The sequence below is a fragment of the Panthera tigris genome, chromosome B2 (assembly GCF_018350195.1).
Source record: "Panthera tigris isolate Pti1 chromosome B2, P.tigris_Pti1_mat1.1, whole genome shotgun sequence".
Classification (NCBI taxonomy): domain Eukaryota; kingdom Metazoa; phylum Chordata; class Mammalia; order Carnivora; family Felidae; genus Panthera; species Panthera tigris.
Window position 1 is genome coordinate 114,823,502 of NC_056664.1, and position 14,199 is coordinate 114,837,700.

Sequence of the window (14,199 nt, forward strand, 5' to 3'; positions counted from 1 at the left end):
CTCTCTCTCTTTCTCTTTCTCTCTCTCTCTCTGTCACACACACACACACACGAATGATACCACAGGCAGTATATTTGTGATTTTTTAAAAATCAAGTGTACCCTGTAGCTCAACTGCCAACTTGGCCTTACCTGCAGCCATAACTTGTTATGCACAGCATCTCTCCCTGTAGCAATACACTGAAATGTAGCGTTCTGCCCTGCATTGACCTCCACGTCCCCCAGACGGAGGAAATGAGGAGATTTATCTGTGAAGGCAGAAAAAAATTTTACTGTTTTCACATGAAGAAAACGTGCCATGTTACTTTTTCCCAAGAGAATAATGTGGTTAACACTTTTAACCTTTGGCCAAAACTAATATCGTATGGAAGAAAATTAAGTTTTCTTTGTGCTTACATACACAATCCTTCCCACAATTCTCTTTTTTTTCCCCTCAATAGCCCTATTACTTATTGCCCATAATTGCAGGAGCACTGTTGTATACAGCGAGAGCACTCAACAATTACTGCTGAAGGTCGGTCACAGCGTGTTACATATGGGTGATAATAAAACAGTTACAAGTCAAAGAAAGCAAAAGAGATCAAATAGGCATAAGCCAGAGCATAATGGAAAAGTATAATGAAAACATACAGTGATATCTAACATACTGATGAAGACGTGGCCATTGAACTATTAATTTACAATTAAGCAGTTAGATCTCTCTCTTTTTATTTTATTTTTTTTTCATTTCAAAAGCTATGATTCTCTAGTACTTCAAAGACCAAGGAAATATTTTTGTTTCTCTCAAATAGAACAGCATAACTGTTGCTAAATCCACTTCCTATCCATTCAGAGTTATAAGAAAGTTACCCAAAGACATAGCAGACCAACAAACAGTGGTAACTTTAGTCAAAACCTACATGAGTTATATGACTGTCAAATTAGTGTTCTCTATGATTACCTTTTAGAAATGAAGCTTATTCATGTTTTCCACTGAAAGTAAATATACACAGGAAAAGCTAACACACGGTGACTAAAAGCAAGTTCCTAGAGGCCCAAAGCACAATAAAACTGTTGTTGTCAATTTATATTTCTACTTGTTACTCCTGAGAGCCTTTCTTTCACATTTCTCTTTCAATAATTATAAATGAACAGTGGATGAAAACATCATTCTCATGTACTAATGGGCTGAAAGAATTTAGCAAACCAACTTGAACTGTAAGTGAGATGGTTTTGTCCTCTTTTTCTTAGAACATACTACATGGAATAAATCATTAGACCCTTGCCTGCTTGCTACCTCTGTCTTAAGCACCTCATTTTTGTATAGGCATCAAAAAACCGAAATACTTGAGCTAAATGTGACCTGGAACTGTGGTTCTCAAATTGTGAACTCCAGGCCAGCAGCAGCAGCATCACCTGGGAAATTATTAGAGATGAAAATTTTCAGCACCACCCCCCAGACCTACTGAATCAGAACCAAGGAGGGTCACACAATCTGTGATGTGCCACCCCCGGTAGTGAAGCAGATGCACACTGGCATTTACCAAGCACTCACCAGGCACACAGCCTTGGCCCCTGGCACGGTGTCCCTCCACCCCCACCCTGTGCATGGTGCCTACAATGGCGAGAAAATTTCCACCAAGAGGATCACTGAACAGATCATCTAGAAGTCATGGGTCCTTTAAAATGCCGTTGTTGGGAGATATAGGTAAGCTCTGAATTTATGCCAGTGGTTTTATACCTGGCTCCACTGAATGTGATGTACACATAAATTTAGTTATACCACCAATGTGCATCTGAGATCAACCAATGTGCATCTAGATCAACCAATGTGCATCTAGAGACATAACAAAACAATGTATTACTAAACCGAGTCACTTTTTTGTTTGCTGTCTATTATTTTGTTGTTTCATATGGATTAACCAGATATTTATTACCAAAACTTTAGTCTGAAGTTTGGAATAGGTGAACTAATTCATTCTCTTTCCTTCACTCCAACTTTCAACTGAGCAGATCACATAAGTTAGTAAGGTTTCTTTTAGTTTCCTTTCCGTTGAGCTCTGATTTGTCATTCTTCTTTACTTTCCTAGATTGTTTAATAAAATCAAAAGATGGGGTGCCTGAGTGGCTCAGTGGGTTGAGCGTCTCTCTTGATTTTGGCTGAGGTCAAGATCCCAGGGTCATGGGATTGCGCCCTGCGATGGGCTGCGTGCTAAGCATCAAGCCTGTTTGGGAATCTCTCTCTCTCTCTCTCTCTCTCTCTCTCTCTCTCTCTCTCTCTCTCATAAATAAATAAATAATAAATAAATAAATAAATAAAACCAAAAGATGGAGCATGTCTTATCTAGAGTTTCATTTACATCTGCATTTTGTTCTCAGTAACTCAATAGCTAAAAGAATCCTTTAATCTGTGTAGAATTAATTATAATTCTGAAAAATATTTGATTTGAAAATTCTAGAAATGCTTCAGTGTTCTTTTAAAAGTGAACAGAAGGTTAGGAGTAAAAACAAAAGAGACAGGTATGGCCAAATGATGAACAGTCAACGGTCACTTCCAATATAAGACAAGTCTTGAAAGGACATAGAAAAATACAATTCTTAATCACAACCTACCACAAGGATAACTCAGTACTTGGATGTCATCAATGGCAATATAACCACTCCTCCCTCCTGAGACTTCAGCTTCAAATATTACCTGTCAGAAAGAAACAGAAACCATTGGCAACAATCATTTTTAAGGAATTTTCACAGTAAAAGAAGAATAGCTATAGCACACTTACAAAAATTAATTTTGAGTTTTATCCTATAAGAATTAAAGATATCTTATAATATAAGTCTTTCCAAATCTTGTCCGAGTAAACAAAAAAAATTACTGAGGTCAAGCAGCAAAAAAAAAATTTTTTTTTAAGCAAGTGCTATTATCCATTAGAACTCCTGAATGGGCTATATCTAGATAGAATGAATAAATAGCTACAGTTTCTCTTATTAATTTTCTCTGTTTTTGTTATTTATTTAAAATACGTTGAGCACCTAAAATGTACCAAGCAGTATGCTAACCAATCAAATGATCTAAGCTTTTAAGTGCTAAATTTTCAAAACCAGAGGCCATTCGATAGAGTAGAAGTATTCCAGGCAAAAGAAACAATATACAATGGAATAGAATAGAGCTGTGTGTTTGGGAAACGAAATGAATGTCATCTGACTAGTTACAAAGGTTCAAAAGGGAAGAGGTGAGATTAGAGAGCTAGGCATGGAACACCTTGAATACCATGGGACTAAAATCAGGAGTACATCCTGTCACTAATCCCATATTAATAAATATTAAACAAAAACATTTCCATGTTCAAATATAAGCTTGTGTTATAGAGTTGTGTTGTTACAACCAATAGAGAAACTTCATATAGTGTGACTTTTCAAGAGAAACCATATTTCGCATGCCACATTTCAATATTACATTTGACTATGGCCTCCCTTATTCATGGAGATACATAGATTATTTTTGGAGTATTCTGCAAAACATTTTAGGAAATGTAATGGAAGCTGATGTTTAAAGTAGGAATATATGTAAACAAGTTGATCTATTAGAAACATATATATGCCTATAAGGTAAAGGATGGACTAAAATAAACTGAGGCTGGAAATGCTCAGGTTGTATGCTACTAGTCATGTAAATAGACAGATGCAAAGAAAAAGGAGAGATAAAAATAAAACTAAGGAAACAGACAAAATAAAACTTATTGACTTGTTAGTTGTGGTGAAATATAGGTCAATTCAGGCTCCAGGATTGCACCACTAGGTGAATGATGCTATTGGAATCCCTAGCCAGGACTAGTGATGCAGAAAATGTACAAAGTTGAGGGAGAAATGACTAAGTACATTTCAAATCTGATTTGCCTAGGGTGCACATAGGGTACAGGCTTATGGGATAACAGGACAAACATATCTCAAATGTAAGAAATAGGTTCACAATAAACCTTTATTTTTTATTTTTTATATTAAATACAATTTATTGTCAAATTGGTTTCCATACGACGCCCAGTGCTCATCCCAACAGGTGCCCTCCTCAATGCCCATTAACCTTTAGATTTAGATGTGATCATGGAAGTAAGTTACAGATTTGAAAGTGAACATGATGGGTGAATAAGATGGCACAGGAAGATGAAGAGGAGAAAACCACTGAAATAGAAGGCAACAATACAGCAGCAGCAGGAAAGCCAACAAAGTGTGATTCAGACATAATGATCAAGGAAAGAAGAGAAGTATCAGGAGGTTTCAGGCAGGTGAACACTCCCATCAAAAAGAAAAACAAAATTAGAAAGGGCCAGAGAAGCTATAATAACCATAATTTTAAAATATCAGATATCTGTACAAACAATGGCATCTAGATGAACACAAATTTTAGGAGAGAGTCTCTCCAATGTGATTCCATGATTTGCAGCCATATCTCCTTTCCCATGGGCATTATTTGCCAATTCAGGGATCAGGGTACGGTTCTAGCTCAGCACGAACTTAGGGCCTCTGCTGGGCGAAGATGAAAACAGTGAAGCCTGTTGTGCAGCATTCTGGGAAGTCTAGATAAAAAAAGATGTAGGAAGTGGCAAAAAAAAAATGAAAGGTAAGAGAGAGGTCAAGAAAAACTGAATTAAAAAGTATTGCCAAGATGAGGCTAGGAAGACCCAGTTAAATAAATTGCTTGGGTTACATGTGATGACAATTCTATCACAGGCGTTCTGAGTTCAACTTTCTGTTATATGAGGTACATTCTCTGTATTAATTCAGTCTGCCAAAGGATAAAGTCCTTGTTCTTTAGGGTTTGCCTTTCCCCCCTCCCCATTTTAATTCAACCTTACTTCACTTATTTAGCTAATAATCCAAGAATGTTGCTAGAGTAGCAAAAAAATTGATTGGAATCATTACCTTCAGTATTTCAGGTAATGGAGTGGAGTGAAAACAGCATGCAAAAACAGCCTGTTCATTCTGTTCCCAGGCTAGCCTCTTAGATGGGTGAAAGGTGACATCTGGTATGGCTTCCATCGCTCCCTTCTTCTGGGAAGCCCTGGTTGTCTACCTGACACCAAACATTAGATCTGGCCTGAGCATTTGCTCAAGCAAGCTTTCCATAATTAAGCTACTGAGATTTGTTTCCCCTGACTGGACACAGGAGCCTTACAAGGTGAGGGCTCTGTTGAAGTGATAAAGCTGATTAGATCCTTAGTAGTAAAGGAATCTGATCTTAGAAATTTCCTCCAGCTCTTGTTAATGAGGCAAAGACACACTTAGCAGGGAAAATGAGGTCACTAAAAAGAGAAACTTTTTTTTTTTTTGCTATAATAAAGAACTGATTCTTTTGTTCCCTTTTAAATCAAGGCCCGAATCTATTGTCCAGAATAAAAGCTCAATTTCAACGAATTAGAAACTTTTTCTCGGGGAGTGTAGTAAACATGCACAAGCTTATCACCTACATGAAGCAAAGGAAGTAAAACAATTGGAGAAAGTAAAACAAAGATAAACAGGAAATTAAAATAATTTAATGTTGGCTACAACAAAAGTGAAATAACCAACAACAATTAATTACAGATATGTGGTCTATTTATAAAAATGTAGTTCTTCAAAAATGGCTTTCTCACTTTTTCTTTCTGTATCTTCTCTTTTCTTGGACTACCATTAAAGCAAATAAAACTTATTTTCCTGTGATACACTTACATAAATCTCACATATTAACAACATTGATGAGCTTACTGTTTGGTTTATATAGCACTTTTACACCTGTGACTATTTAATCCTTATAAAACCTTATAATGAAAGCTGCATTATATCCATGTTAAGGATTTGGGATTTGGCTCTAAAAGGTTATGTGATTTGCTCAAGAATTTGTAAACAGGAAAGTTGGGAGTCAAGTACAAGTTTTCTCACCCCCCAGGAAAGGGGCCTCTACCACAGCTGCTCCAAGTTATACGTCAGTTAATGTCTCTGATTCTCCCTTTTATTTCTTGCTAAGCCTTTGTTCCAATGCTTGGAAAGTGACATGACAATTGTTTTCATATCAGATACACTTCTATGAAATGTAAAACACTTGCGCACACACACAGGTGTGCACGCACACACACACATTTCTGTGTTCATAGATTAGCCATCTTTTCATTATGAAGTATTTCTCTTCCTGCAAAGACCCCTGTTCTACTTCTCAGCTTCACTTTATTCCAGTGAAGTCAGTAATTATGAGGACAAAGTAGGAAAGACGTAACAAAGGACAAGGTCTACACTAGGAATGGGTGGATGGGAGACAAAACAACCACCCAGCCTCCTGTATCCCATTGCCAATGGCTTTGGGACCATAGGAGTGAGTATAGTATGAAAATAGGCAGAGTGTAATGCTGATGGAACTGCTACCTAGTCAATGTAATATCTAATCAACGTACTATTTAAAATGATGTTAACCTTTAAAACTCTAACATCTTAGCATCTTAAAGGAAATTTGAAGCCCGTTTAAAGGACATGCTCTCTTTTCATTTGGTTCTTTATCTTGAGACACAGTGTAGTGAACTTGATGGAAGAATAGAGGCTGGAGGCAGATTGACTCAGGTCCTTTCCTGGCTCCGCCACTTGTTAACTGTTATGACTTTGGTCCAGTTACTTAACTTTTCTTTAAATTGAGGATAAAAAAAATACCAACCTTGTATGATTATGGTGAAGTGTGTGTGTGTGTGTGTGTGTGTGTGTGTGTGTGTCTCAGTTGGTGGGTGGGGGACACAAATAGGAGCATGATGATGCGTATGCTAGCTTAGGATAGTCTCTTGTATATAGTAAGTGTTCAGTAAGTATTGTTTTTTTAAATGTTTATTTTTGAGAGAGAGACAGAGACAGAGGGTGCGAGCAAGGGAGGGGGGAGGGGCAGAAGAGAGAGAGACAGAATCCAAAGCAGGCTCCAGGCTCTGAGTTGTCAGTACAGAGCCTGACACGGGGGCTCGAACTCATGAGCCAAGCCACGAGATCACGACCTGAGCCGAAGTCAGAAGCTTAACCAACTGAGTCACCCAGGTGCACCAATAAAGGTTAATTATTATCAGCTCAGTCAGCCAAGCTTCTGTCCCCTTCCTTTAGTAAAACTGTCTGTCAAAAGTTACCAGAAAACTCCTAACTGATAATTCTTTTTGAATTTTTAAGATGCCTGCCTGCCTGCCTTCCTTCCTTCCTTCCTTCCTTCCTTTTCATTCTTTCTCTCTTTCTAGAGAGCAGGTGCACAAGTGGAGGAAGGGCAAAGGGGGGGGGGAGGGAGGGAGGGAGGGAGGGAGGGAGGGAGAGAGAGAGAGAGAGAGAGAGAGAGAGAGAGAGAGAGAGAGAGAGAATCCCAAGCAGGCTCCATGCTCAGCATGGAGCCCAATGTGGGCCTCAATCCCATGACCCTTGGATCATGACCTGAGCCACAATCTAGAGCTAGACGCTCAACTGACTGAGCCACCCAGGAGCCCCTAATTGATACTTTCTACCATGACAGGATTGAGAATGATGAGCCTGCAAAAGGAGGAGGAGACTGTAGAAAGAAAAACAAAATTGTGTAGAAAAATAAAAGTGAGACGGACACAAAATGTCACAAAAGCCAGTAAAAAAATGTCTTAAGTGGAAGAGATGTCAGGACCTCATGGTTTGTGAGATCGAGCCCTGCATCAGGATCTGCACTGACAGCTGGGAGGCCGCTTGGGACTCTTTCTCTCCCTCTTTCTCTCTGTTCCTTCCCCACTCGTGCTGTATCTGTCTCTCTCAAAATAAATAAGTAAATTAAAAAAAATACCCCCTCATACATTTTGTAACTGGAAGTTAGCACTCTTTGACTGAAATCTCGTCATTTCCAAAACCCTTCAGACCCTGGTAACCATGATTCTAGTCTCTGCTTCTATGAGTTTGGCTTTTTTAGATCCCATATATAAATGGTATCATACTAAGAGTACAAACTTCCAGTCATTAGATGAATACATTCTGGAGATCTAATTTACAGCATGGTGATTATAGTTAGCAATGTTGTATCACAGACTTGAATGTTGCTAGGAGAATAAATCTTAAATGTTCTCACCACAAAAATAAAATGGTATTATGTGATGTGATGGAGGTGTTAGCTAAGGCTCTGGTGGTAATCCTTTTACAAAATATAAGTATATCAAATCAACACATTGTCTGCCTGAAACTTACACAGTATTATATGTCAATTGTATCTTAATAAAGCTGAGAAAAAATACTCTTTATATGTGCCACTGAGATTAGAAATGACCAAAGGAAAAGCCATCTGTATGAAACAACAGAAATGGAAACCATATTGGACAATGATGAAGACAATAGAGGAGTAGAGATGAATATAAAAAATTTCCATAAGAAGTGTGCCTGAATTGGTGGGGAGAAATTTAACTAAAAAATGGAAGAAGAGGGATGCCTGGCTGGCTCAGTTGGTAGAGCATGTGACTCTTGATCTCAGGATTGTGAGATCTACATTTGGCCTAGAGCTTATTTTAGAAAAATAAAAAACTTAAAAAATTAAAAAAAATTAAAAATGGAAGAAGATATGGGATCAAGAGAAGTGTTTTATTTTTTTAATTATTATTGCTTTTTAAGATGGGAAACAAATGCTTAGAAATCGGTAAGGGTGATTCAATTTGGGATGAAATTTTTGAGTGTATGTGAGAAAGAAATGATAACTGTCAGTGTGAGATAGGATAGGACAGGATCCAAATCATAGATCGTAGGAAGGGACTCGAGTTTTTTACAATATGAGGAGAGGGGAGATGAATTAAAATATGAATAAAATTGTAGGATTGGTAATTAAGGGATTTTCTATTACATGGCCTCAATTTTCTCAGCTATACGGGATGGGCTGGTAAAAAGAAGACTAGTTACAGACTGGAGAGTATCAAGTGGAGTGGAAGGGAAAGGAGGGCTAGAAAGGGAATGGAACAGAAAAACATAGTAGGAATTCCAGGAATCCTGCGGGCTCATTTGCAGTTGGTGACCACAAATTTCTAGTGATCCCGAGCTAATATGGGGTATGATTTTTAAACAGAATGTTTGTTCTAAGCTTATAAAAAATAGATTGAAAAACAAGCAAGCAAAGAGTTTATGAAAATGGCAAATGTGATCAAAAAGATTATGATGAGATCAAATTTTGATATGATAAGCAAGTTGATGAATTGGCAAACGAAAGATGGCTTGATGATCTGGAGCTCACCATGAGGTTGATGGATAAGCTCTGTAAAATGAATGAAGGAAACAGGGATGAGCTTATGTTATGGTCAGAAAGTGAGATGCTTACATGCAAAGTTAGAATGCTTGTGAGATATTACACGATCCATTTAACCAGAGCAGCAGGTTAAGATAAGGTAGGCGAATGTGGAGATGAAGAAGCGAAGAATCTGTCAATGGACTTTCCATAAAGAAAGCAAAGTCATCAGGATGAAGGTGGGCTAAGGCAGTAGAGAGAAAGCAACTCTTAAAGATGTCAATGCTAAAGTTTATGATGAACAGAGCATGACTCAAGGTCTAATGGAAGAAAATAATGAGCATGATGGCATGTTTGCAGGAAAAGAAACTCAAAGGTGTAGAAGTGTTTCCTAACCTAATCCTAATTTACATGCTTTGAACTAATCCTAAATTACATGCAGATTAATATCTGCTCTGTAGGAGACTGGGAAGAAGTGTCCTCAGGCCAGAGCTACGAATGGAGCAAAATTATAATTACATAATTTACTATACAAATAAGTTTTTGAGATTCATCTCCCCTACTAAAATATAAAGTCATTGAAGACAGTGATTTTTCTTTTCTCCACCGCATCAGTGAACCTACCACAAGAATCCTACTGAGAACTGAGGCTGGAAAGAGTTCCAATGTGCTACAAAACAACTAAGTTAATATAAGTGGATTTTAGTCAATAGTTTGTCTCATGGGGAAGTATGGAATAAGGCACTTAGTTCACTTTTACCTAACTCATAAAATTTTGTTGGCATAATAAAATGACTCTCCCTTGAGAAAGTTCCAGACAATTTTCCTAAGCTAATTTGTAAATCATGAAAACATAATTACTTCCTTTGAATAGTTAAATAATGCTGTAAGGAATAAATTTCTGGTTATAGGTCCCAGAAAATCTTACACTGAGTAAGTCAAATATCTATGTGGCAACTTCAAAATCTTGAATCTAGTTTCTTTTCAAATGTAGAGATACTCTATTTCTGTTCATACTTAAAGATTAATATACACATAAATGGCAGGTGATACCCAAGTCCAATGCATATTATAATGGTGTGTGGAGAGATAACAGATAGGACCGTGTGTGTGTGTGTGTGTGTATGTGTGTGTGTGTGTGTGTGAAAGAAAGCATATCTAAGCCCATACAGCAGCTTCCGTTGAATGGCAGACCCTATAACTATGCAAAAAGACTGTGTGTATTCAAGTAACAGAGTGTAGGTTTCAGAATGTCTGAAATCTTTATCATTTGCTCTCCCCCACTGCAGCTCCTCGTACAGGTACTGTCAGTCTGGAATTCTGCTTTCTAAACTAAAGGTTCACTCAGAGTGTTGAAAAAAAAGAGGTTCTCCACGTCAGACCTGTGACGGGCAGGCTGGTTTGCCTATTGATTCACGTAATAGTTTATCTCTAAGAGTCCAATATACAAAACTGCCTTCAGTAAAAGGTCGTGGAGCTCTCGAAAGCTAATGAATTCTTCACAGTCCTTCTCTATTGGTTTCTTCCTTGCTTATTTAGTTCCTTTGAAGGAGATAAATATGTGCAATCGCAAAAAGCACACAGATAAAACATGGAAGCAAGGGAAATATTTCTACATACTCTGGCTTTAAAGCTGCTTCCAAGAGTAATCAGGGGATTCTAATTACATGTTAACTAGATGTGGGAGACAACTAAGACATATAATCAAGCCCTAATTGATTCTTCATCTGAATCTCTTTCATATTTCTGATTCTAGCTACCCTTAGCACCTCCATGATTTCTAAGTGCATAAGAATTCAAAACCAGTTCTTTGTCCTTAAAATGTCCCGAGATTAAATACGGCCAACTTCCTAGGAGGACTCTTCCCATCAAGACTTCACAGTCTGCACAGAGTAATAAGCGTTCCAGAGATTCTAAAACCTATACTCACTTACCTGAATATATACAGGCTTCTTGTATAGTTTCAGGGTCTGCCGCTCAACAGAAGCTGCCGCATGGGTTTAGATATTCTCTTTCTTTCGCACACACACAGACTCCTATCTATCTATCCACACATGATTATAATAATATAATACAGACTTGAGTTGATTTTATGATGTAAATTCTGTGTATACTGTAGCCAAGTATTCTTGAATAAAATGTCAGTGTTACAAAAATATCCCTGAGGTTTAGCATTACCAAGGTCTAAGTGATGAGAGGGCCCGCTACATTATCTTACGTGGATGACCACATTAGGTATAACAAGACCACACTCGCATGAAAAGCAGTTGCATTCAACTGCAGCCCTTTTCAGAGGGATGCTGTATTTGCCTGATCAACAACAGACATCAGTCAAAGCACACACCAGTGTCCAGAAACCAGCAGAAATGCAGAAGCAAAATCAAAAGGAGAAAATAAAACCTAAGAGATTTCATGCCAAAGTAGACCATGTAAAAAGAAAAGCCCATAGAAGGTGATTTTCAGAGGGCTCCACAATGAAATGAATATGACAGGCTGGTACATTCCTGTGCTTCAAATTAGCCCAGGGAGTTGGCTCTCCCTAACGTAACCACCAACGTATCTAGAAGATCTAAATAAAGGAACTAACAATAATCATTTTTAGAACTTATGCTAGAAAATTTAAGTTGGTAATAAGTCTATTAGTTATCTAAATTAATTTTCATTCCTAAAATCTTACACTTGCAAATTGTCAATGGTCTTTTTAATTTGAATATATATTGATGCAGGTTAATATGTATCAACAACACATAATGTTCATAATGTGGCTAAGAGAGACCCAGACAGAGTTTTCATCTCTGAAAACAAACTCAAAGCATGAAACAAAAATAAATAATATTCACAACATAAAAACAGGAGGAGTTTTTGTGCTCTCTGTGTGTTTTCTAGATCACTCAGACGCCTTTAGGGGAAAGCAGTATATACTGTTTTCTCAAAAAGGTTCTGGTATAAGTCCTTCATGATAATGAAGATGTATACACAGAGACAAGAGCACAGACATGCTAGGCAGAGCCTCCATTCTAAATGAAAGCCCTCAACTCAAATCCCTGTGCAGACCTCGCGGAGTCATTGTGAGGATTAAAAGAATCCAGAAGATTCTCCATAGCTATTAATCCTTTCCTCCCTTTCCTCCTCCAGGGACTGACTATCATAGGTAGAGCCTTAACATCCACACCAGGGAGAAGTAAAGGGGCAAGAGGGCAGTCCCAGGTGGCATGATGCCAGAGACCATGAGAAACACCTCTCAACTCTTCGGTACTACAACAAACTCAGTGCACAGACTACCTTCTCCATTCCTAATCTCTACCACAAAACATTTTGAACAATCCTATACCCATCTCACTAAACTACCCTTACATGACTCCTTCTTCATTTCAATTCAAGGCCCAGTACGGTAAGAAGGTTGAGACTACGGATTGCAGTATAATGTGCCCACCACCCTGCTCTCTCTAGAGGCATTGCCAATTCCAGGGCAGACAGGCAGACAGAGTCTACATTCCAAATGCTTGTAATGTGTTCAAAAATAAATTGAAATAGGGCCCACGATTTCATGGCACAGCCTAATTTATGTTAGAGTATGAGTTTAGCAAAAGAGAGAAAATCAAAAAGGCAACTAAAAGAGGGAAATGAACAAAAGTTAAGTGAAATAATCCAAGATCTAAAAATGCCACAAAACACGTTTTTCATCCTATGGGTCTGTCCTCAGATACATAAGCAAGCAACTTACACCATAAAAGATCTGGTATAAAACTGAAAGTAGAGAAGCAAAGGGTAGCAGAAAATTCATCAGCAAAATGTCATTTCTGTATCTTTACTATCATAGCTCCACCATCTGGGTTATATTTTATAGTTAGTTGTCTGAGCCAAAAATAAAAGATGACTGGTTAAGGTTGCTATTTCTATCAACATGACACTGAATTACAGTACTATTTTTCCTCACTTCTAGAGATGAGCCATTTGTCTTCCTACAATCCACAGGCAGAACCTTTTAAATTTTAGCACAGTCCAATCTTACACACAGCAGAAGTAGATCACTTCACTTACACAGCTATATCCGAAAAAAAAAATGCCTTCAAACTAAACAGTAAGTCTGTTCCTCACCAAGCTGGGGACTCTCAAGAGGTTTAATTTATAATTATGGGGCTCAATTAAAAAAAATTAAAACTCATAGTGCAACCTATATGTACCATAACGCTAAATATCTATTACATATGAAATCTGTTGGTCGTGCATACTATATGAGAGAGAAAGCAATCTTTAAGTGAACCAAGTGATTAAATGCTACTCCGCTGGTAGTATAACCCAAAGTTCAACTGGAGGCTAAATTTGAGCTCTCACACCACAAATGCAAACATATTAATAAGTAATTATTTTCTTCAGACGATGGACGAAAAGAGAAACCCTTTGCTTTCATGGTCCTGGTTTGAGAATTAAGTAATTCCAAAAGTACTGTAAATTTTCCCTCCTGAAAAAATAGGTTAGGATTAGCATGGGGAGAGACGGTGACACAAAGTTCATTAGAATAACCAGTTTGTGTACTCCTATTTGAATTTAGGGATTTCAAAAAACAAAAACAAAAACAAAAACAAAAAAACCTCCATGATCTGTTCCCTATTTTATAAGTAAATGGGCAAGTACAGTGACATCTTTGACTATAAGGACTAAATAGCAAATATAATGAGGTATTAGTGTATAATTTAAGATGTCAGTGTTTTTAGCTAGTAAAAAGCCTAGCAGGCACTCAAAAATATTTACTAGGGGAAGTAATGAACAATATATTTCACAGTTTCTGCAGAAGATAATAATGGGAAACTTTAGAGAGGATTCAATAGGGCCAGCCATCCTAGCATTGCCAAAAAACAAGGTGGGGGGGTCCCATACACATAAAACTGCACACACATATTTACCTTGACTTTAAAAAATCTTATTTAAGATCAATTAACTAAAAGTATACATTTCATTTAATTTTTTGCAGAATATCAACTTAAATATTTGGCAATATATTAATAAAACAATCATATG

General features: G+C 37.5%; 1 protein-coding gene across 3 annotated transcripts in view; it reads right to left on the reverse strand.

Moving 5' to 3' along the window:
• PTPRK (protein tyrosine phosphatase receptor type K) overlaps window positions 1–14,199 on the reverse strand; it is a 558,792-nt gene that overhangs the window by 276,471 nt on the left and 268,122 nt on the right. For all 3 annotated transcript variants that reach the window (XM_042987142.1, XM_042987141.1, XM_042987143.1), the window contains exons 4-5: window positions 2,592–2,673; window positions 132–247 (exon numbers count right to left, since the gene is read on the reverse strand). In XM_042987142.1, coding sequence (XP_042843076.1) covers window positions 132–247; window positions 2,592–2,673 — 198 coding nt within the window. The remainder of the gene's footprint in view (window positions 1–131; window positions 248–2,591; window positions 2,674–14,199) is intronic.